Source organism: Astyanax mexicanus, chromosome 4, assembly GCF_023375975.1.
Source record: "Astyanax mexicanus isolate ESR-SI-001 chromosome 4, AstMex3_surface, whole genome shotgun sequence".
NCBI lineage: Eukaryota > Metazoa > Chordata > Actinopteri > Characiformes > Acestrorhamphidae > Astyanax > Astyanax mexicanus.
In genome coordinates, this window is record NC_064411.1 from 22,243,242 (window position 1) to 22,269,013 (window position 25,772).

The following is a 25,772-nucleotide window of genomic DNA, read 5'->3' on the forward strand; positions in this document are numbered from 1 at the left end:
CCTGATAGCTAGCTGCACTGACCCTGCCCTTGATAAAACACAATGGACCAACACCAGCAGCTGACATGGCACCCCAGACCATCACTGACACTGGACTTCAGGCATTTTGGCATTTCCTTTTCCCCAGTCTTCCTCCAGACTCCAGCCCAGGTCAGGCACTTCTGCCGCTGTTTCTGGTTCAAAAGTGGCTTGACCTGGGGAATGCGGCACCTGTAGCCCATCTCCTGCACACGCCTGTGCACGGTGGCTCTGGATGTTTCTACTCCAGACTCAGTCCACTGCTTCCGCAGGTCCCCCAATTTCTGGAATCTTCCTCAGAGTCCGGTCACCTCTCCTCGTTGTGCAGCGTTTTCTGCCACACTTTTTCTTTCCCACAGACTTCCCACTGATGTGTCTTGATACAGCACTCTGGGAACAGACTATTCATTAAGACATTTCTTTCTGGGTCTTACCCTCTTGCTTGAGGGTGTCAATGATGACCTTCTGGACTGCAGTCAGGTCGGCAGTCTTACCCATGATTATGGTTTGAAGTGAGTATGGAATAATGAACCATGCTGGGAGTTTTTAAAAGCCTCAGGAATCTTTTGCAGGTGATTAGAGTTAATTTGTTGATTCAGATGATAAGGTTAATAGCTCGTTTAGAGAACCTTTTCATGATATGGTAATTTTGTGAGATAGGAATTTGGGGTTTTCATGAGCTGTATGCCAAAATCATCAGTATTAAAACAATAAAGACCTAAAATATTTCAGTTGGTGTGCAATGAATCTAAAATATATGAAAGTTTAATTTTTATCATTTCATTATGGAAAAGAATGAACTTTATCACAATAAGCTGATTTTTTGAGAAGGAGCTGTAGTACATTTATTAGTATATTTGATATGTTTGAAAAACAGTTTTTGTTTGTAGTTTTATTTGAGTTTATAATAATCTGTAGAGTATAGCCAACCAATTATCTAGACATGAACAATTTCAATATGTTTATTAAACAAAATCACATCAAATACAATAAGTCAGTTGTATTTATGTAATGTGTCAAATAAAATGCTCATTGAACTATATGAAGATACATTAGGAACAAACAATTGAAAGCTAACTTACCAAGGAAAATGGTGGAACAGTTATTATAAAACTGTACTGTCCTTTAAGGCTGACACAGCTTAGGTGACCTTTTGTTGTGTGGCCTCTGAGGTTCTGTGCAGGCTTTTTCAGGCAGATTTTTCAGGCATGTTTCAGGCATTTTTCAGTTCACCGCTGGCTCCGGGGCGCTAATGGCCGTGTCAGAACTCACAGGTCTGGGATTTTCTCTACCGCTGTTGAGAAGGTTGTGGTCAGCTGGACTTTTCCCTTGTTTGGGCTGTAAGGAGAGCATTTTGGATCAAACTTATTCTTCATATAAGGTGCAATATGCAAACGATGGATTATTCTGAGCTGAACAAGTTCAACTTTTATTACAAACTGACGTTTTCTTAGCTTGATCCCAGATCTCATTCCAATCATCATCAAGTAAAACAACTGACAGCTCTCTCTCTCAGATCTGCTTAGGGTCATCTGTATTGGTTTCAGAAGTTAAACTTACAATTAAGTAGAAGCCAGATATCTGTTTCTTCACTGGACTGTTCAGGACTGCTTTCTCTATGTCAGATAATGTAACCATAGTATTAAGAGTGGTCTTTCTATTAATAAAAGTTGTAAAAATCTAAAAAAATAAATAAATAAATGCTCTTTAGTCAAATTAAATTTCTCAGCAAGTTGTTCAAAATACATTACTATATTAGTTGACTCTCTAAATATATCTTTTACACGACATATACCCACACTCTTCCAATGACTAAAACCTGGGTCTGTGTGCCCTGGCATGAACTCCGGATTATTCAGAATCGGCATAATGCCATGGTAAAATTAGCTGTACGTATATTATTAGGTTGTGTTGATTGTTAAACAAAAATAACATAAAAGCGTCTACTCACGTTCTGTGCCTTCTTGAGATTTACTCCTCTGATGTTGTAAGAGCATCTCTTTTCGTTGCCTTTACCAATTTCTTTCTTGCCATTTCATAGGTGTCTACATATAGAATATAAAAACAATAATTACATTGAAAGGTGTCAAACTATGAACAACTGAACTTTTGGAGTGAAGTGCAGTAAGGAAGTAAGTAAGTAGTCACATATCATATATTTTCAATACCTTTACAAGGTATTCATCCCAGTTTTCATCTGGTTCTTCTTGGTTCACCACTGCTGCCTTTGCATGATTTGGCTTTTTAAAGGGTGGCCAGAATGATATTTTTTGGTCTGCACTCAACCAACAGCTTGGAACCACGTCTACTTCGTTTTTTTTAGTAAACACAACGACTGCAAACATTCTTAGAGGAAAAAAACATGAGCTAAGTAACTACAAATTCTGTACACTGTGCGTTTGTGTGCAAATGTTCTTTTTTTAAGTTAATATCCATAAATTAAATGACATAATATCCATTGCAGATTCCATATTGGCTAAAATAAATCACAGTCAAATAAAAAAAGTAAAAAAAATAATCATACTAAATAACAAACTTGTAATGAATGTATTTTGTAAATTTGTGTCCACTGAAACAAAAATTATTCTGATAGGACAAGTCCAAATCCTACACTAAATAAAATTTTCAATAATTAAAATATCAGTGCTTCAGCAATTTGTTACAAGACTAGGGGAAGCAACTACAGTGCACCTCACAATACAATATTACATTTTGCACAATAATGGTAACATAGCATCTGTGTAATTGAAGAGAATAATAGCAGGAACTATGGATTTATAGGTGTTTTAGTTTTACACAAAATTTGGTAAGCACCCCCAAACTTAACATTTTCTGCTAATGTTTGAATTTTTTGTCCCAGAATTGATTTAAAATGTGTCAAAAACTTAAAAATAACCATTCCGTTGAATTTTGTCTGCTCATTTGTCTGCTATGCCATTTTCTTCATATTTTTTTTCTGGTTTGGAATTGGCATAGATCTATTAAAGGGTTAAAAATAAATGTCATGGGACATTATTTCATCCTGTTACCTGTCAGAATCCTAAAATACACGCTTCAAAGATTAAGACAAAACAGGTGGCAAAAAAAATCCACTATGTGCTCGTGGACCCCTGTTTCCATCTAGACTATTTGTGCTTCAGTGGGTAAAATGAAAAGTTTATTAACTAATCAAGTTCACTTCAAAAAGAAGGAGTTTTTAAGGTTCGACTGGTCATTTACTGCTTTACTGCCACCTACAGGTGACATTATGTAGTTATCACATCATAGACCTTCTAGTTAGATAATGCAACACCTTAACCGTAACTCATTATTCCAGCTTTACAATTATTAAAATATTACTACTTTATGAATTGTGTGTAACACAATGTTAAACAACATTTGTAGGTTTTTCAAGTTTATCTCACACTATCAGCCAAAATATTGGCATTTAATTATTTATTCAAAGGTCTTTGGATACGGCTTTATCAGCCAAAGTCTTTGCATTCAACCATTTAACCAAAGACATTTGTCTTTGGATTTTAGCGTCTAACCAAAAGTTTTTGGAGTTCACTCTTCGGACAGAAACAGCTTAGCAACCATTTTATTTTTCTATGTTATTAGTGCACTTTTCCAAGCCAATTTAAAGTTTGTTATTAAACTTTCCCTTTCTAGATGTTGGATCATTGGCTTCTGTTACAGTCTGAATAAAATTCCTGTATTTTCTAATATATCAATTGTCATATCATGTTTATAATTTTTGTAGTCGTGTATTCTTAAAACTAAGTAAATGTTTTGTCATTTCACCAAGTTTATATTTTTGGGCCATATTACCCAGTTGTATCCCCATCATTTAGCCAAACATTGCATTTAATCTTCACATCAAATGATTTAAGATACTTTTAAACATTTTTTAAAAGTATATTTTAATGTAAAGATAAATATATAATATTTGCAACCCTGTAGTAAAACATAAACAAGCTTTGACACTTCAGCATCCACTTAGAAACATGGACTCATTAACAACCACTTAGGAACCACAAAGTAACCCACTCAGGAACAGTATCAACAAACAACGCTAATTAAACTTCATTAAACACTGGGCTGTCCAGGGCGCAAATTACCCCTCCTTCCATGGTGACCCTAATGGTGAGGGGCAAAGAAGGGACAATGTCATCAATGTTGCCAGACCAAATTTCTGCTGGAACCACAAGCTCCTCCATACTGGCACATAGGAGAAGGGTGTCATTTGTGGCATTTGTGGAGATCCCAACATCCTCAAGTTCGGTTGTTTTTGCGCCTTCACATTTCTGTTAAAAAATAAAGGGCTTATTAGAGACTTTATTTTACACAGTTAAAAATAGTTCCTAAACTGTCTGTTTCTTTATAGAATCATGAACTCATTCAAAGTTATTTGCATCATAAAATAGTTCCTTAACAACAACAATATTTGTTAACAATACAGGGCCATCTAAAAAAAAGTTACTTTATTTCAGTAATTCAGTTTAAAATGTGAAACTCATATTATATAGATGTATTAAAAACAGAGTGATCTATTTTACGTGTTTATTTCTTTATTTGTTGATGATTTTGGCTTACAAAAAAAAAAAATCAGTGTCTCTGAAAATAAGAATATTATATAAGTCAAACTGGTACTTTTGGCACTGTGGGCAGTTTGCTAAGTCCTGCTGGAAAATGAAATCTGCATCTCCATAAAAGCTGTCAGCAGAGAGAAGCATGAAGTGCTGTAAGATTTTGTGGGAAAATGAAATCCTGCACTGACTTTAGACTTGATAATAAAACACAGTGGATCAACACCAGCAGATGACATGTCTCTCCAAACCATCACTGATCATCAGTAAATTTTACATTTTATTTGTAAATCAAGAGAGCAGAGTCTGGAGGAAGAGTGGAGAGACACACAGTCCAAACTGCTTGAGGTCTAGTGTGACGTTTCCACCAATCAGTGATGGTTTGGAGAGACATGTCATCTGCTGGTGTTGATCCACTGTGTTTTATTATCAAGTCTAAAGTCAGTGCAGTTTTGTTTTCCCACAAAATCCGCTGACAACTTTTATGGAGATGTGGATTTCATTTTCCAGCAGGACTTGGCACACTGCCCAAACTGCCCAAAGTACCAATTAGTCTTATATAATATTCTAATTTTCTGAGATACTGATTTTTGGGTTTTCATTGGCTGTAAGACCAAATCATCAACAATAAAATAAACGCTTAAAATAGATCACTCTGTGTTTAATACATCTATATAATATACAAGTTTCACATTTTGAACTAAATTACTGAAATAAAGTTCCTTTATAAAGATATATTTTTTTTAGATGGCCCTATAGGTTGCCAGTGGCTAACTTGGTTTTGTCGCTCTGTTCTGTTAATATGGAGTCAAAAAAGGGTCATAAAGATTTTGAGTTTGTAAAACAGAAGTCACAAATGTACTGAAACTTGTAACTGCGTTTAAACAACTGCATGCACGAAAATCCAAATCCACTAATGAACTGGAATGTACAAACTTGAAACAGAATGTAATAATAATAATTCAAATGTACAAATGTGAAAACATATTTTAAATATATATAAATGTATATTTTTAAATTTGTGAATCCAGTCTCCTGAATGTGTGAATCAGTACTGCTCAAATGGCTTAAGCTGGGTCAGACCAAAAATCACATGGAATTTGTGAGGTTGTAAATGTGACAGTGGGCGTTTTTCACTGTGGAGCTAAAAATCCTCTCATTCATCTTCTCTGCTGCGTGTGTGAAGCTCTGGCTGCAGTTGCGAATTACGACCCTGTTTTACGCCTGATTGATGGACCAATAGGAATGCTTTATCTAGACCAGGCATGTCAAACATTTTTTTTAAATGAATACAAATTAAATGCTCTCTCCGGTCGCTAGAGGGCAGTAAATGTCCCGCATGCAGCACAGACACGGCAATCTTGCTTCACCACAGCAGCAAGTAGACTGCAGCAATGCAGTGAGAGAGAGAGAGAGAGAGAGAGAGAGAGAGAGAGAGAGAGAGAAAAAGTGTGATGACACGAAATTTGTTTGCACTCATGAATACAGATCATTAAAAATAAGATTCATCTGGTTTCATATTAAAGACAGTTAATATTGTGCAGTATGTTCTCAGCTTCAGTAGGCCCAGCCTAGTAGTTTGATCTGATGTAGTCTAATCTTATTGCCCATGCACTGCTATAACTTTTATTTTGTATTTCTTTTTTTTATTTATTTCAAAGCAGTATGACGATTAAGGTGAAAATTTTTTTTTCATAGCTCCCACTTGAGTTTGTTGATGTGGTGAGTTGGTTCAGGTGTAAAACTGCATTCACTCAACTGTTAAAATAAACCAGTTGTTAACACATTCACCGCCAAACATGAAAATCATTTTTTTCCATTGTTTTATGAATAAATGTGTTGTGCTTAGAAAAGATCCCTTTTCATCCATGATTATAATATGTAGGGTAGGCTAAAATGTAGGCTGAATAATAAAGCATAGTACTGAAAAACAAAGCTAAATATTTGGAGTTGACATTCTTTTACTGATCCGGCCCACCTGAGAACAGAAAGTCTGGATCCGGCCCCAGAGCCAAACTGAGTTTGGCATGCCTGATCTAGACCAATCAGATTACGGGGTTTGTTTAACCAATCAGAACACTGGGTGGGTCTCTGCAGCTGGGAGTACTGTGCGTGTTGAAAGCCAGAGGGCTCGTGCTGAGCTTTCAGCACCTGGACAGCGCCGACAACACAGAGCTGTCAAGAGGAGCCTAGCTGAAAGTTCAGCACCTGGACAGCGCCGAACCCATGTGACCTGGAAGCAGCAGCACTGATCAGACACGGCTGGCAGCTCATGATCAGCGCTGCCTGAGAGAGGAGAGGGACCTTTAAAAAAGCCACTTCTGGGAGCTCTCAGTTGGGTATGGTTTGGCTGAACCCTGCTCCTCATAACTCTGACTTGTTGTTCTCTGCTTTCTAGAAGGTTGATTGGGACTTACCTGCTGGAGGACGATCCTGGAACCGACCCAGTGGTAGAGTGAGTTAACCTCCCCCGGCTGTGTTATGGTTGAAAATAAATGCCCTACGGGATTCTTTTCGTTGAAACCTGCCTCTGTCTGCTGCTTTGCCTGGGTTCATTCAGCTAATTTGCTCACTAATATATATATATATATATATATATATATATATATATATATATATATATATATATATATATATATATATATATATATAATATATATATATATTAATTTATGTACGTATTAATATGCTATACCATATGTCTGTCTTTGTTAAAGAGCATAATATAAAGTATTTAAGCATGAAAGCAGGTATAAAATTCGCAACTGCAGCTAGAGCTTCACACACGCAGCAGAGAAGATGAATGAGAGGATTTTTAGCTCCACAGTGAAAAACACCCACTGTCACATTTACAACTTCACAAATTCTATGTGATTTTTGGTCTGACCCAGCTTAAGCCATTTGAGCAGTACTGATTCACACATTCAGGAGATTGGATTTACAAATTAAAAATATATAATTTATATATATTTAAAATATTTTTTCACATTTGTACATTTGAATTATTATTAATATTACTTTCTGTTTCAAGTTTGTACATTCCAGTTCATTAGTGGATTTGGATTTTTGTGCATGCAGTTGTTTTAAACGCAGTTACAAGTTTTACAAACTCAAAATCTTAATCAACCATTTCCTTTCTGGACTCACAATAGTTGTGAAGAACAAAGCATTCACAGATCACAAAAGGGAGGTCATCAAGATTTATGTCCATTGCCCTTCTCAGTGCTCCAAACCTTGCCTTGAACCGGCCAAAAGCACACTCAATGGTCATTCTTGCTTTACACAAGGCTAAGCCAAAGTACTGTTCCTGAACGGTAGATCCACCATTGGCACACTCCTTCATGAGGTAAGGCAGTAAGGGGTATTCTGGGTCGCCGAGTAGGAAAACAGGAATTGCCCCCTCATCTTCCATGATTTGCTTTCTAAAGGCAGGGATCTTGCCACTCTTTAGGTGCGTATTCAGCTTTGAATTGGAAAAGTTGAAAAAAACTTGAGTGTCATGGACACTTCCAGGCCATTTATCTACCACGTCAATGAATCTGTACTTACTTATAGTCACATGCAGCTTGTACATTAAGCGTGTATTTTCCTTTTCTGTTTAGATCGTCCATTGAATTTTTGGATGGCTGCTTCATTTCAATGTGAGTCCCATCTATGGTGCCGAGACACTGCAGTATGCCATGGTGCAGGGGTGTTCAAACTTTTTTTGTTGGGGGCCAGAAGGAGAAATATATTTGAAGTCACAGGCCACAGACTTTGTAATAAAACAAATAATGAAATATACCACTTTAAATAATATTTTTTTCCTGATTATTTCATTTACACACCATTTTACTTGACTTGCTTTTAGACTCTTTGCCCCATTTTTCTGCGCTAGAAATGCACACTCTCTCTGCTTTTAGACTCTTTGCCCTGTTTTTCTGCGCTAGAAATGCGCACTCTCTCCACTTTTAGACTCTGGCCTGTTTTTCTGCGCTAGAAATGCGCACTCTCTCCGCTTTTAGACTCTGGCCTGTTTTTCTGTGCTAGAAATGCACACTCTCTCCGCTTTTAGACTCTTTTGCCTGTTTTTCTGCGCTAGAAATGCACACTCTCCGCTTTTATACTCTTTGACCCATTTTTCTGTAATAGAAATGCGCACTCTCTCCGCTTTTAGACTCTTTGGCCTGTTTTTCTGTGCTAGAAATGCGCACCCTCTCCGCTTTTAGACTCTTTGGCCTGTTTTTCTGTGCTAGAAATGCGCATCCTCTCCGCTTTTAGACTATTTGGCCTGTTTTTCTGTGCTAGAAATGCGCACCCTCTCCGCTTTTAGACTCTTTGGCCTGTTTTTCTGTGCTAGAAATGCGCATCCTCTCCGCTTTTAGACTCTTTGGCCTGTTTTTCTGTGCTAGAAATGCGCATCCTCTCCGCTTTTAGACTATTTGGCCTGTTTTTCTGCGCTAGAAATGCACACTCTCTGACTCTTTGGCCCGTTTCTGACACCTAGCGATCAAACTTTGAATCTCACATTATAAAAACCTGCTTAACAGCGGGCCAACTTTCATTCCATTTCTAAAATACCTCGCGGGCCGCTCCAAAAAAGGAAACGGGCCGCAAATGGCCCACGGGCCCTAGTTTGGACACCCCTGCCATGGTGGGAAGAAAACTCTGTAACAAGTTTCTCTTCTTCGGGTTCTGTAAAAGGCAGCTTGATGTGTGTTGGACCCAGATGGGTTGTAACCGCTTTACATCATCATAAAGTGGATTTCAAACGTGATTTTGAGGGCACTATAAACACCCACAATGCATCATGATTTACAGTTAACAGCGCAGCTTACTACGCAAGCTTTATCAGCATTTCTTTAGAATATAAGGAAGGTGTGTGTGTGTGTGTGTGTGTTGAAACATGGATCCATACAATGGCTTAAAGCACGGCTCAGCCACTCTGTAATTTGTGTTAATGCAACCGGTGCTAGCACATGATAATGATGGAGTGTCCAACTACTTAGTGGACTAAATAGTCTCTCCCTATATAGCGCTATACTAATGAGGGGTTAGGGAGCCATTTTTTGTATTTTAACCTACTCTGTAAACCACTCACTTTAATGACGTCCCCCTGGAGTGTATAATATCCTCTCCGTTCAATGGCTCTTCAGGGTCTTTAGAATTGGGGTAGACGGCTTGTTAGCAGCGAGCCTCTAATTCGGGTGTGACAGATACGTTGGCTGCTTTGTATACTACCGTGGATGGTGTGAAGAATAACTTGTCCTCTCTCTAACAAGAAGTCAAGTTAGAATTTTTTATGAAGTACAACATTCCTTCATCTATGCCGTCACAATCTGCATCTTTCAGATGAGCAAGTACAAAGTGCTCGCCATCTGACAACGCACAAGTTACTATGACTTTACTCGCCTTTGCTACTACCATGCCTTCCACCGTCTCCCAGCTCTCTGCCCTTGTCACCACTTGTTTTGCAATGCATTTCACTTTCATTGGAGCCTCCCTGTTGTAGGGTGCTGGCCGTGAAAACATTCTGTGGAAACAAAAGAGCAGAAACAGATAATTATGATTTTGTTTTTGCAGTTTTATTAATAACGTTTCAGCTTCACTCACTACATTGTATTACCCACGATTCAACTATGAAATATGCAAAGAGAGAACAAACCATAATGGTAAATTGTTTTGGGACAACGTGATGCCTTTTCGCTGTCATAATTGATTAAAAAAATATATAATAATATGAAAATAAACTGAAAAAAATTTTTTTTTCATTGTTTGGTAGAGATGAATGGCGTTGTTTCTACCCGGATACTTTAAAAAGAGTTTTCGAGGAGGAAATAAGGGCCTTATGGAGAGCCTACCCTCTTCCAATCTTCGCTGTTACATCAGCAAACCTCTCGAGGGAGTCCAAAATGAATGGGGCTGAATGGAGTTAATTGGTTATTATAAATATTAAAGCAGAATGAAATTGTTTAAGAGGTGGAATATAGTAAGTGCACACAGTAAACTATAAGAAGTACTAAAACTGCTTTCTCTCTTCTATATTGTCTCTCAGCTCTTTTCAGCCTCTTTTCAGCAGCTTACAGTCAGTCAATAATGGCTACAGTGTAATATGGCTGCAGTGTAATATGGCTGCAGTGTAATAAGGCTACAGTGTAATATGGCTGCAGTGTAATATGGCTACAGTGTAATATGGCTACAGACAAGGTCAATGGTAGTCTAATGGCTAAATTAGGTAAATTAAAGGAGGATAATATTATTTCTAGGATTTTAATGTTAATTTCAGGGGCATAAGAACATCTGAATGAAGGGGAAAAGCTGAAACTGCAACATGAGCTGGATGAACTCTATAAAAAGAAAGCTGAAGGGGCATTTGTTAGGTCCAGACAAAGATGGATTGGGGGAAAAAAATTCTGCATATTTTTTTAATTTGGAGAAATCTCATTTTACAAATAATTTAATCCAGCAACTAAATATTGATGGGGTGTTTACTAAAATAGGATCCTACTAAAATGGGTAAATATTGTCTGCACTTTTACAGTAATGTATATACATCTAGATACTGTGAAATTTCTGCGGGTGTATTCCTAAATTCTCTGCCTAGTGGTAAATCTATTAATCTATATCAAAAGGAATATTGTGATGATACTATTATTTTAGAAGAAGTCATCGAATCATCTAAAAAAGATCCTTGATGCTGGAAAATTGGAGACCAATATGTCTGTTAAATAATGAATATAAAATATTAGCTCTAATAATTGCCAAAAGAATTAAAGATGTGATGGATGTGATTATTGATGAAGCTCAATCAGATTTTATGAAAAATGGATACATTTCAAATAACATTAGATTCATTTTGGACTTGTTAGATTATTCAGCTTTATGCTCTGTCTGTCATGGTCAGAACAGAATAGCAGACAAGCGCAGATACTGATAAAAACAAAGTATGTTTATTATAATAATAAACAGATGTAATCAGGGTCGATACAGAAATAAGGGTGATCACCAGTAGACAGAGCAATGAAGACAAAACCATACCATAAACGAGAGACAGTCCAGAGTTCATACACAAGCAATCCAGTATCAGAGATAATCCAAGAGGCGGTGGTGAAAGTACAGTCCAGGTCATACACAAACAATCCAATATCAAAGGCAGAGGCAAAAATCGGCGTCGAGAAACAAAAAGCAAGGTCATACACAAGTAAACTGAGACAAGAGATAAGTAACGCTTTGTACGAGGATAACCTACAATACGCGGCACTGAAGTCTGTTTGGCGTGCACCTTTATAGTGCCAGTAATCAATATTCAGGACTTCCTGGAGGAAGCAGGTGAGGTGTCACGTGACCAGGTGAATGCGTGTTGTCAGCGGTTGGTGCATTCTGGGTAGTGTAGTTGTTGACCTGAGAACCTCCGTTAGAGCTTGGTGTGAGAGGGACAGAGGAGCTAACAGCACCAGACGTGACACTGATAATAATCTTATTCTCTTTCTGGATCTTTATAAAGCATTTGATTCTATTGAACATGCGTTTATTTTTCATTCTTAAGACAAATTTGGTTTTGGAGATTATTTTGATAAAGCTGTCAGAACTATGTTTAATAAAGAAAATTGTTGTGTTATATTGAAATCCGGCTCCTCACCTAGATTTCAGATACAGTGTGGTATCAGACAAGGCTGCCCAATTTCCCTGTACCTTTTTTTTACTTGTAACATTTTCATATTATTCAAGCAATTTAAAAGGTATCGCTGTTGCAGACAAGGAAATAGTAATTAGTCAATTATCAGATGACACTGCACTCTTTTTGAGAGACTTTAGTCAGGTACCCATTGCTATAAGATTGTTGCAGAGTTTCTCAGCAGCCTCTGGTCTTCATCTGAATATTGACAAATGTGAATTATTACCAATAAAAGTCTACCTGGTACAAGAAACTGGCGGCATACCCATAAGGAATAAGTAACATATAGGAATTGTTATTTGCAAGAATAAAGAAATGAGAAGTAAAGTCGACTTTGATTTACCTTTCACAAAAATGAAGAAGAAATTAAACTGCTGGCTTTTAAGGGACTTGTCTTTAAGATGTAGGGTTCTACTAACTAAAGCTGAGGGAATTTCAAGACTTACCTATGCAGCTTCTTCTTTAGATGTCCCTGACCAGATCGCTAAGACTATTGATAATACTTTATTTATCCTTATGTGGAAAAATAAATTCCATTACATTAAAAAAAAGTTATTATGAATACTTATAAATCTGGTGGCTTAAATTTTCTTAATTTCCCTACTCTTAACAACACTTTTGAAATAAATTGGATAAAACAATTTATCAAAACTCCAAATTAATTATTTGAACTTTAGAACTTTATACCTGCATATATCTTTTCTAAATTAGGAGGACTTAAATTTATCCTACTTTGTAATTTTAACATAGCTAAACTTCCTTTAAAATGATCTAACTTTATCTAACTTACTCCTCACCCATATTCTATTTGGAATAATTATAATATATTAAGAAGAACAAATCATTAGTTTTCAGCTGGTGGTTCTCTGCAGGCATTTCGCTGGTAAATCAGTTATTTACCCCCTCCCCCAATTCTTATGTAACTTATATGTATGTTGCTGTATGTTGGTATATTTTGCTTGAATTGTTTCCGTGATTCTCAATAAAAAAAAAGAAAATCCAATGTTAAGATTTTCTTTATGAACAACCAGCTTTACTTGATTTAATAATTATTATTTTACTGTTTTGTGAGTAATATCTAGCTATGTTGAATCATTTAACTGAGGGCTCTGTAGGAAGAGCATAAACTTTGCGGTTAGCACAGTGGCTTATCTGACAAAAAGAAAAAATCTAGCTATCTTCGTGGCTGTGTAAAATGTAATCACACAGCATAGCTAGCTACATGTTTAGTCACAAAATCAAAGTGTTATCCATCATCAGCAGTATTTAAACAGATTTACTGTTCATGGCATTCACAAAGCTTTATAGGGTACACCAGTTTATCCATTATTTACAGAATTTAACCTCAGCAGTAGTATTTAATGTGCATTAAGTGCAGTACAAAAATGTTCAACCATGTTAAACTTTGGTAGGATAGGTCTGACTGTGGAACATCATCTAAGTGCTTTTTGTAAAATGTCAAATGAGCATTGATGTGCCTTTTGGTTTTTAGTGTTTTGGGTGGAGGAGTCAGAAAGAGGTGGAGCCAGGATTAAGTTGAACCAGGCGGTGGAGCCAGTAGAGCCATGATGAAGAACAAAATTTAGGTGGAGCAAGGATTGGGGCCAGGACAAGATGGTGCCGTGGTTAGGTGGAGCAAGACTTAGGTGGAGCCAGTGAAGCCTTACTACACTATTCACTGATTTATACATCATCAGTAGTATTTAAACAGATTTACTACAATTATATACACTTTAGCAACCACCTGGAATACAATAGCAACTTCCTAACAGCTTAGCAACCACTTTAGAAACTATAGCAACTGCCTAGCAACCAGTTAGCAACCACCTGGAAAACGTTAGCAACTGCCTAGCAACCACTTATCAACACATTCCTATATCAGACAATAATTAGCATTCCACCATGTTTTTGAAACATGTTTTTTGGAACTTTTTGGAATTTAACATTTAAATGTATCATAACAGCATAGCAACCACTCTTCACACTCTTCAGACAGAAACAGCTTAGCAACCATTTTAACTTTTCAACATTATCAGCGTACTTTTCCAAGCCAACTTAAAGTTCCTTCATGAACTTTGCCTTTTCTAGTTCGAATTACAGTTTTAATGTGATTTTCAAAATGGTAATTGCGATTTTTCATATCTTACATACAGACATTTTTTTAATCTAAAATATGCAAAAACGCTGCTCAATTCTTAAGCGTTTATCAGTCTTATACTGGTTACTGGCGCCTCCCAGTCAGAAACTCGCGTTCTGGATTATAATCGACTGTCCAAGTTTCTCCGCGGCTATGTTTACACATGGTCAGAGCGTGATATGAACGTACAAGCTTGTAAACAATGTTTTGAATCACTGATCACTGACTTCTGAATAGAGTAAGTCGATTCTACGCTCAACCAAAAGCAGCTGAACACCACACAGATCACATGATAATTCACTATATCAGCGGAGTTTAAATGTTCTAAATTACTGACTTACACACACTTTTTTTATAAAGTAAATTAATTTACTTTACTAAAAAGCAAAGAAAGCATGCCTGTATTTTTCTTTTTTTTCTACAGTAAACAGGTGTTATATGGTAAAGACACTAGCATGTCTGCTACTGTAAACTGATTGGTTTGTGAGCTAATGCTGGAATTGCATCTAGCTTTAAAATGCTTGTAACTGGAGTTTAAAATAATAAAATATATGTCTGCTGTGCTGAAACATTTGATATAGTTCTGTGTTGAGAACATAAGTACATATAAAATATTCAGACATTTATCAACTGATCTTCATCAGTTGCTTCAAATGCACCCATTCATTTTAGCAGTAGGGACTTACTGCAAGTAGGTATTCTCATCTGTAGAGATTCTCTGGCATGGCATTGCTAGTTCTCATGTGTTTAGTTCTGGCGTGTTCTTGTGATAAACGTGTTTTAGGAAAGCAGCCAGGTAAGTCTGCGATTTCCCGTGGTGAAAAATAGTGTAATATGTGACTGTGTTGCTAATCAGTCGTGTAGTGTGAAAGTCTAGCCAACTGAACAACTCATAGTTACACATAATTACAACTCACAATTAAAACGTGACTATATTTATAAAATGTCTCGCGGGAAGAAAATCAGTTTAGTGTGGACTTTTTAAGAGGGATCTGGCAACCCAGTAGTGATACAGCGAGTGTGGTCGCTGAGCAGTGAGAAGCAGCTCTCAGCATAGTGCTGGACGATATGGCCAAAATTCATATCACGATATATTCCTTAATTTCGGTCGATACGATATAATTTCGATATCGATATAAATACTTAGCAGGCCACAGAAAACTGCGAAGAATCCCTGCAATGGAAATATGTACCTACTACTGTCTGAAAATTGAATTTAAGTCTTTGAAACCTCCTTTCACGAAAACATTATAATACTTAAGAAATAAAAAATAGTCAAGATAAATCAATGCTCAATTTTATTTGCATATAGCAAAATAAAAACATGACATCCCTGTCAAACATAAGCCTATATAACTATTACCAATAAAAATAACTTTAAATTAGGACAGAAGCAGAGCTTCTTATTCTTTTGTAAACAAATTTAACAGATCAAAACAAAAGTGTTTCAACTAAAAAAAAAGAATAAATAATAGATAAAGAATAAAAGAAGCCTTTATATACATAAAAACAACAAGATTTTCCCGTCAAATAAACAAACCTATAGGCTTTATCAACTATAAATAACAATATAATTGTTATATAAATTGTTATATAATATTACAATATAAGCTACAAAAGTGCTTCAGCCAAAATACAACTCTTTATAAACATAAAAGGAACATGATATCCCCGTCAAATAAACAAACCTAAAGGATTCATAAACTTTAAATAACTTAAATAACTTACAACATACGCTATAAAAGTGATTCAGCCAGTATAAGGAAAATATTGTATGTAGTGGAACTGATTGAGGTGGTGGAACAGATTAGATGTTTTAACGTTACCGCTGCTAACCTGCTCCACTCTCCGGCACAATTGGCAGCAAACTGAAGTTTAGCAGACCTTCGAGAGTTGAACCAAATCCTCACCACTGAATTAGACCTCCCTCCTTCAATTGATCACTTGTGGAAGCGGCAGGGGCATTCATTTTGCATCAAAAATGTCCCGTGCTGGGAGCCAAGAGGACCCGCGGCTGACCGAGAGGACCCGCGACTGACCGCTGACCGAGCGGACCCGTGGGCGGACCGAGCGGACCCGAGGCTAGGCTCGGCTCGGCTCGGTTCAGCTCCGTTCCACTCCAGCGTGGAGCATTTCAGATGCGAACCGAGCCTACCTTAGCCTTGGATCCGCTCGTCCCGGCTCCGTTTGGCTCCAGCGCGAGGCATTTTAGATGCGTAGCGGACCCGAGCCTAGCCTAGCCTAGCCAAATCTAGCCTAGCCTAGCCTATCTGGCTACGTGCCTATGTGATTACATCATCACGCACAGAGATAGTCCAGCTACGGAGGCTGATTGTGTTCAGCTGTGCGGCGAGCTGACGCCAGTAAAACGCCTGTCCGTGACAGATTCTGTAAATAATACATATCGATATACCACAAAAATGATATCACCGTTATTGTGTATTTTCACTCTAACAAATCTGATCATTTAAAAGTTGTCAGTGAAGCAGAATTAAAATAATAAGCAATCTAAATGTATTTTTTTTTAAGTAAGGGCAGCGCCATCTTGTCCCAGCGCCGAAAGTGACTTCACGAGGTTGGTTCTGGAATGCCTCACTACTATAATCTATGAGTCTACTGTAAATTAATTCCTCAATAGATAATAAAATCTAGACCAAAACTCAATGCAGAGCGGAGGGGGACTGTATTGCCCCTGTGTGTAGTAATACTGGGAGTAGTGAATTTTAATAGGATGAGGAATGAGAAATATTTACTTTCACTTTCATACCTCGCCTCTGACAGCTGTTCTTCAGTGGTGGCTAGCAGCGCTGAAGCGCGAGAATCCTCCGGTTAGCTGCAATGCTAGGGGTTAGGAGCGAGCACTTTCTAGACCAGGACTATGTGAAGGAGAGGGGTTTGAGTCAGGAGCATAAGCGCCGGATAAATAAGCTGCAGTCCAAGGCTTTTTTCCTCCGTTTTTTATTTTTCCTCTGATCAGCTGGGATGTACAGACCGTCCGACTGAGGGTAACGTTACTATGAGAGCAGCAGCTGTGAGCCGCACGGAACGAGAACACCGCGCTCACCCAGCAGAGCAGCGAGAGGTACCGTTACCGAAAGTCTAGATAAACTGACAATTAAAAGATAACATAGCTAGCGTTAGCTACTTTTCTAGCTATCTTACCATACCTAGCCAACGCTAGTTAACTAGCTAACGCTAACTAGATAAAGCTAAGTACCCAGTAAGCTTTCTAACTTCTAAACTGAACGGTTTATCAACCAAACAGCGCCTGTGTGTTTCAATATCCACTTAAATCATGTACGTTTTATTCAGTCTTAATGAACTCTGGACTTTACATGTTAAATAGCTAAATGTATATAAAATAGCTGGTTAACTGGATGCCAGTACCTGCTGTGGACGCGCTGCAGGGTTCTGCACGGCTCCATGTAGAGAGAGAATAGACACTCTAAAAACGTCTCTCTCTCGAAAAGCATCTGAAAAGTCCTGCTCAGGTTTATACAGGAAAGATCTCTGAGTAAATGCTCCATCTTAGCCTAGTTCAGCTTCGTCTTCATCCATAATCTCCACAAACAACAAGCTCTTTTACGCTAGCTCTGTAACTGGGCTCTTCACCAAGCAACCTCGTGACGTCACCAGTGCTGCACGGGCAACATGGCGGCGCCCTAGCTCAAACGTAACAAACATAAATATATTATAATTTAGTGTGTAAACATTTTATATAAAAAATCCCATTATATTTAATCCCTTAGAAAACTTGTACAAACTGAAATGTTTCATGTGCCCTTTAAATATGTGGGCCCACTCTAAAGAATACACTCATAAAGAACAGAATTATAGATGAAATGAACAGAACTAAACGGTGCAGGTCTGGTTCGGAGCTTAATGTCCGCTTTACTCTAACGAGCAGAAATAAGAGTTTCAGATTTACCTCAGATTCAGTGAATATGAGCGGGAGCAGAGCGCGGGGTCCTGCAGCACGGAGCGTTTTCCCTCAGAGGAACTCTGATCCACGCGGGGACTCAGAGCGCTCTCTGGTTAGCAGTGTTAGCGGTCCTGGTGTTCAGTGGAGGCGGAGAGAGCGCGAGTCAGTCCGGGGAACAGTCTGTCGGAGCGGCGCTGCAGCGGAGAGTTCACGGCTAGCGCAGAGCAGCTAATACACGAGGCTAAACACAGCTAGCCGAGCTGGCTAAGCTAACAGTGCTAACAGAACTTTACTTATAGAGAGATTATCCCAGCTTTATCCACCAGCACACTCTCAGTATGGACTTCAGTGTCCTTAAAACTACCGGTTAGTTTAATTAATACTGATTATTAGTGAATTTAGTTCAGCCTGTGAGGAACTTTTTCCTCCTCGCCTCTCCCGCGCTGCTACTCCCGCATCTCCGCTGTTCTCTCTCGTCCCGTGGGCGGGCCCGTTCCAATCCTCTACTCCACCCTCACCTGTGCACTTCTCCCTCAGTAGATCCCTTAATCACTTTTAGCTAACCTTCTTGCATTAACACAAGAAAAAATGAAATATGTACTCTGTACGGCTTTTCTTTTCTTTTTAAACTATTTACACAAACACAATGACTATTTTGAACATGTTTAGTACTCTTTTAAACCATTACTATGCATTTATAAGACTTTATTTATTACTGTTTTTATTAGTGTATCTATTTTAGAACTAGGGAGTTTTACATTTTTTAGCCAGGGCTACCTGAGGAATACGCGAAAGGGGCGTATCCCATACTGAGATACTGAATAAATGCTTGAAAGAGAACACAAATTACATTTAAGACTAGCTGCCAATAACAATGGTCAATAACTCAAATGTAGATTTTGGTAATTAAGTGTAGTTGATGAATGACTATGCTCTTCAAAAAAACAAAACAACACAACCCACAAGCACTCACAATAAAGAATTTTATAAACATATGAATACAAGTTAAACCCATGTTACTCTACCTTTGGAAGTAATTGTATATTTAACCCTTTTAAGCCTGAACCATTAAAAATATATATATTTCTGAATTTCAATCTTACGTTGACTTTTATGTTTCACTCCAATTTCACACTGGATTTCTCTGCTGGACGCCTTTGAGTATTTAACAAGTAATAACAGAAGACAATCTCAGGCCTATAGGTTTCATGTCCAACATATGTTGAGAAAACACAATGAGACTGCAGATCTGCAATATAAAAGTAGTTTAATAAAACTCACAGATGAGTAAATATAGAGGTGAAACAATATAAAGATAATAGTTTGTAGAGATTAAAAACAATTAAGAAACTAAATGATTTGGATATTCTTAATAAATTTGAAGATTAAAAACCTTCAGCAACATATAATACTCAATAAGGAAAAGATAAGAGAGTATAAAACTTGAGTAATACAACACAACCAAATATCCCTCTATGGTAACAGATTTTTAATCAGAACGACTGAACCATAGACCAACGAGAACACCAGCAGAGGGAATGAATGAGCCTGCAACCTTACTGTGCTACACAAACCTGGAGTGTGTTGATTTCAGTATGGGAACTACAGCTGGAGCGTTTTATTTAACCTCTGTAAAGGATTTTGTTGGCCTCTCTGCAGGGTCTGGATGCTCCTTCGGTCCACACAGCAGTACCTGGCACAGTGTCGTCTCTTTGTGGATCTGGGTCTCACTTTTGTTGAGTTCCTCAGGTGGTGTTTTCACTTCTTCTTTCATACAGATGGGTCTAGCAGTAAATAGCATTAAGATAAGCTATGCTTAGCTTGGGGAACTGAGGACGGCTTCCACAGAGTGAAAACAGAGATACTAGAAATTAATAGAAATAATCAAATCTGCATATACTAGAAAATACATTAAAAGCATTCAAATCATAAGCTCTGAAGATTTGGTCCTAAACATTTAGTTGCAAGCTAATAATCCTCCTCTACTCCTAACAACTATGACATCTAAATTTTACAGAGTAAGTTTTTTCCCTTCTTCAGAACTGAACTCCTACAGTAACTACCCTAAGCACTGAGCTCTGTCTCACAAAGAATGTCCTGGAACATCTAACATACGATAAAACATAACATGGAATTTAATAAACATCATCCCTGGATAAGATTCATTTTGCAGAACCTGTAAAATCCATTGTTAAATTCAGTTTTCTGGTGGAACGTGTCCCAAGTGATAAAGTTAAACATTTGTGTAGGATAAGGTGCTCTGTCTGAAAGGTTTACGATTCGCACTTTTAATTGAAACAGATTTGGGATAGTTTTCTATCCTGTGTGAATGCGCTGGTGTTTTTTGAGATCACTCTGAACAGCAATACGGTTTCTCTCCTGTGTGAATGTGCTGGTGATTTTGAAGAATACTCTTTTTATTAAAACTTTTCCCACAGTCTGTGCAGTGATACGGTTTCACTCCTGTGTGAATGCGCTGATGTATTTTGAGATTACTCTGTTGAGTAAAACTTCTCCCACACTCTGAGCAGTAATACGGTTTCTTTCCTGTGTGAATGCGCTGGTGTTTTTTGAGATTACCCTGTTCAGAAAAACTCTTCCAACAGTCTGAGCAGTGATACGGTTTCTCTCCTGTGTGAATGCGCTGGTGTTTTTTAAGAGTATTCTGTTTAGTAAAACTCCTCCCACAGTCTGAGCAGTGATACGGTTTCTCTCCTGTGTGAATGCGCTGGTGTACTTTGAGAGTACTCTGTCTAGTAAAACTCTTTCCACAGTCTGAGCAGTAATACGGTTTATCTCCTGTGTGAATGCGCTGATGTATTTTGAGATTACTCTGTTGAGTAAAACTTCTCCCACACTCTGAGCAGTAATACGGTTTCTTTCCTGTGTGAATGCTCAGGTGTTTATTGAGATTACCCTGATCAGAAAAACTCCTCCAACAGTCTGAGCAGTAATACGGTTTCTCTCCTGTGTGAATGCGCTGGTGATTTTGAAGAATACTCTTTTTATTAAAACTTTTCCCACAGTCTGAGCAGTGATACGGTTTCTCTCCTGTGTGAATGCGCTGATGTATTTTGAGATTACTCTGTTGAGTAAAACTTCTCCCACACTCTGAGCAGTAATACGGTTTCTCTCCTGTGTGAATGCGCTGGTGTTTTTTGAGATTACCCTGTTCAGAAAAACTCTTCCAACAGTCTGAGCAGTGATACGGTTTCTCTCCTGTGTGAATGCGCTGGTGTTTTTTAAGAGTATTCTGTTTAGTAAAACTCCTCCCACAGTCTGAGCAGTGATACGGTTTCTCTCCTGTGTGAATGCGCTGGTGTACTTTGAGAGTACTCTGTCTAGTAAAACTCTTTCCACAGTCTGAGCAGTAATACGGTTTATCTCCTGTGTGAATGCGCTGGTGGTTTTTGAGATCACTCTGTTTAGTAAAACTCTTGACAGAGTGCTGATGTTTCTCCATGTTGGGACTTGGCTTCATTTGTCTGTTAAATGTATCAAACTGTTTCTGCGTGTTCTGGAGATTCTTCTGGACGGCTTTTGCTTCACCTCTTTCAGCAGTTTAACACTGCTCTTTGTCTGTCCTGGTTGTTGGTGATGAATTTCAGGAGAAGATTTTCATTTCTGGAAAAAACAAAGAAAAATGCAATTGAATATTAGAGTACAAGCAGGTCAATTAACTGAAGAGAACTGCCCAAATCACTTACACTATACTGATAAAACTATTGAGACATCTTCATTTACCATAAAAGCTTCTGTACTTTTATCCCATTCTAAGTCCATAGTGTAAAGGGGTGCTGGTGGTCCTCCATCCACTAGAAGGTGGCCACCTTTTGTCACTCACAATAATCAGTCTGACACCTGTTTAGTGCCTTTATAAGGACTGCCCACTGTTTAGACAGACAATCTTGATTCTGTTTTGGTCTCACTGGAAGCTGAGAACTTAAAGAAAGAGAGTGATGTTACCCTCTAATCTGAAGCTTTGAGGCGTGTGCCAAAAAACCCTGACACACATTGGTTCAAATCACTCTGCTGATGGTTGATTCATTCTAGATTGATCATGTGACCAATGATGTCCAAAGCTTTTTCCTTCACACCAATTTATAAAAGATTCCTGATAACAATATTTCCCCCCACATTAGCTTCAGACTAACAGTGATATGCACTCCTGAAGTCCTCAACATCATAATGGACCATCCTAATTTCTGTATAGCAGGGTACTTCACACTTATAAAACATTTGAAAACTCATATGCAAATGTCAGTTTCAAACTAATTAATTGTTTAAAAAAAGTATTTGTTTAAGAGTTTATTTGTTAATGGGATGGTAAAAACTTTTAAAACTTTTACAAAATGAGTCCAGCAAGCATTCTCATTCTACTACAAAATATTAGCCAATTCTGAAAGAATGTTTTGTACATATTAAAGGAAGAACTTACTGATGTTGGAGAATACTTTTGCCAGTTTATATCCAGTTCAGTGTAGAAATATGAGACTGTTGCTTGAGCCATTTCAAACTACCCCAACAAATAGCACTTACCAAATTTTACTCAAATGTCAGAACTAATGTGTACGTTTACATGCAGCCTAATAATGCACTAAAATTCAGATTACTGGCTCAATCGGAATAGAGCAGGTCCATGTAAATAGGCCATTCTGAATACAATTTTTATCCGATTGAACGAGGTGGATAATCCTTTAAATAATCCAATACAAAGAAGAACAACAGCCTTGTAAACACCTGTACCCGATTACATCCCCAATCAGAATGTTTAAGTACGTTTGCGCATGTACCACAGCGTTTAAGGGACACTCTTAAAAAATAAAACAGTTCGCTTTGAGATTAAAGTTTTATATTTGAAGAGGAGATATATTTGTATTATTATAGGTAAATTTAACATTAACCACTTAAGCTGCAGTTTAGGAGCGGAGCAGAGGGAAACGAGCACTCATGAGCTGTTAAATAATCACCATCAGTTATCTGCATGTAAGATGCTGATTATTAATGCTGTAGTGTTACAGTTACTGTACATAATACAGTGTCCAGATTTTCTCGTGGCAGCCTCCCAGAAGACCTGCGCAGAATTTTTTGTTCCTTTCGTTCCATGTAGTTCATATTTAATTTAAAATTGAATAGTAAACTTTAATTACTGAAAATGAACTGAATAAGATGAGCTTTCACTTAATTGATCAATAGTACCATTTTGACCACCCCAAAGAGAAGCACGTACTCCTTGTATTAAATAATCAATGCTTCACTTTGTGATGGTCACCATGTGTATTCAAATTATTTTTTACTGACAAAATTTACCATGTAAGTTAACACTGTTCAGAAATTTACACCAAATTTACATAACCTTTTTAACACTGTATGTAATAAATGCTAAAGTTGTACCAGATGGACTTGGTCCTCACTGTTGATGGCAAACTGCAAGTGATGCCCCAACTTGTTGGCACTTACATTTCAATTTAGGTAAGATGGCTACAGTTAAGAGGGACACTCAGAGATAGAAGAGATAGAAATGTGCACCAGTTTATCAGAAAAATGTATTTCGTTGTTAGTCACTTCAAACTACCCCAACAAATAACACTTACTAATTACTATTGAAAGGTCGGTGCCGTTGATTCCAGTAGAAACTTTTTTAATATCTAAATTTCGTTAAAAATAATATGGTTACATTTTCTTTACTTTACTTTCTTGATGTCCTGCAGATTCTTGAAAAGGAGATCGTACTGCAGCAGATCTTGTTTGTTGCTCACCTTGTCTAAAGTCTTACTATTTATGTATTCTAAAAGCTTTCCATAAATTGAGGTAATTCACACCTACTCCCTGTAAAATCACTCTCTGACATCACAATGGACCATCCTGATTTCTGTATAGAAGGGTACTTCACACTTGAAAAAGCGTTTGAAAATTCATATGCAAATAATTTTTTTTAACTAATAATTATAAAATACAAAGCATTTGTTTGAGTTTATTTGTTAATAGGATGGTAAAAACTTGTTCAAATGAGTCCAGCAAGCATTCTCATTCTACTACAAAATATTAGCCAATTTAGACAGAATTTCTGTACACATTAAAAGGAAGAAGTTACTGATGTTGAGACTATTTGGGCCAGATTATATCTGGTTCTGTGTAGAAATAAAACAAACACCCCTGGTTGCTTGAGTCACTTAATCCTCCTATTATGTTTGGGGTCAATTTGACCCCTTTCAATGTTTAATGCATTTATGTAAGTAGTTAATCTCATTTTATTTACCTTTTTATTTATATATTTGGTGAAACTCTGGTTAATAAAAATAAATTAAAACAAAATAAATAAAACGATTCTTGGTTTAAACAATTAGTATGAAACACTGAACTGAGAAAACACACCTCCAATAAGAGGTAAAACACCCAGATAAACAGTTCAAGCGCTTTTTGTTGGGCCAGTATGTTGTTGCACGTATAACTCCACTCAGTCAGCGAAAGCGAAAGTGAATCGAATGAGTCAACCGAGTCAGTTGATTCGTTACTCACGGTTCACACAGAGCTCGCGGAGATGGCGTCCTCAGTATCCATGGCAACACACTCCCGGTTCGCGGTGCTCCCGGTCAGAGCGCAGCAGTCCCCAGCACTCACAGCGGGAGACGACGCAGTGCACGAGCGCCGGGAAGATCAGAACACCCTCCGTGTTCAACTCACACGCGAGGTCCGGCCGAGCTGCTGCAGACAGGCGCGAGGAAACTCAGCAGCAGCAGCAGCAGCTCTCAGTCCGCGGAGAAGCGCCTTTACTCCACAGTCCGGCTGAACTGCCTCTTCAGAGGTTCCGCAGTAAAACTGAACTGAACGCTGCGGTTTAGAGCACTATACAGTACAATAGCACTGTAACTGTGTTATAGAGCGGATAACAAGTAAATAAAAGCGCTCCGGAGAGTCTAAACACAACTTCTCTCCTCACTTTCTCTCTCCTTCTCCTCCAACACACACCCACAGACACTCACACTCTCCCTCTTAGTCCCGCCCCTACTCGGCGCGGATTGGATAGAAAAATGTCTGTCGAGCTTTTCACTCGTATGATTGGCTGAGCTGAACAGGAAATCAGCAGGAAAAACCCGCGAAACAGAAAAGGCTCCTGGGAAATGGAGTTCGTTTACACGTAAACGAAAACGAAAAACAAAGAAATAATACAAATACAAATACACAGGATATTTTTAACGGTCCTACACAAGTATCTAATGTTATCTAGCTAGCCAATGTTCCCAGTGCTTTTTTAAACCAAGTAACTAATGTTATCTAGCTAGCCAATCTTACCAGTGCATTTTTAACCCAAGTATCTAATGTTATTTAATTAGCCAATGTTACCAGTGCTTTTTTTAAACCAAGTAACTAATGTTATCTAGCTAGCCAATGTTCCCAGTGCTTTTTAACCAGTATCTAATGTTATCTAGCTAGTGAAGAGTAACCGTTTATTTAAATTATGATTACTTAACT

The 25,772-nt window shown here is 37.8% G+C and overlaps 4 protein-coding genes across 4 annotated transcripts in view; 1 reads left to right on the forward strand and 3 right to left on the reverse strand.

Annotated features, from left to right (window-relative positions):
- The window catches only part of LOC125801287 (zinc finger protein 239-like), a 262,488-nt gene that overhangs the window by 208,298 nt on the left and 28,418 nt on the right, over window positions 1-25,772 (reverse strand). The window lies entirely within an intron of this gene.
- LOC125801267 (zinc finger protein 271-like) overlaps window positions 1-25,772 on the reverse strand; it is a 251,973-nt gene that overhangs the window by 188,948 nt on the left and 37,253 nt on the right. The gene's annotated exons all lie outside the window — the stretch shown is intronic.
- LOC125801291 (zinc finger protein 239-like) overlaps window positions 1-25,772 on the forward strand; it is a 327,337-nt gene that overhangs the window by 31,049 nt on the left and 270,516 nt on the right. The gene's annotated exons all lie outside the window — the stretch shown is intronic.
- Window positions 19,971-25,251, reverse strand: LOC125801276 (zinc finger protein 271-like). The gene is made up of 2 exons (XM_049477729.1): window positions 24,819-25,251; window positions 19,971-21,923 (listed from the first exon to the last, which is right to left on the reverse strand). Exon 2 carries the CDS (start codon window positions 21,778-21,780, stop codon window positions 20,650-20,652), a length of 1,131 nt encoding a protein of 376 aa, XP_049333686.1. The 5' UTR covers window positions 21,781-21,923; window positions 24,819-25,251; the 3' UTR covers window positions 19,971-20,649.

Bases quoted from the DNA above. Each gene is read 5' to 3' on its own strand.
- LOC125801276 (XM_049477729.1), bottom strand. From the start codon at position 21,780: ATGAAGCCAAGTCCCAACATGGAGAAACATCAGCACTCTGTCAAGAGT.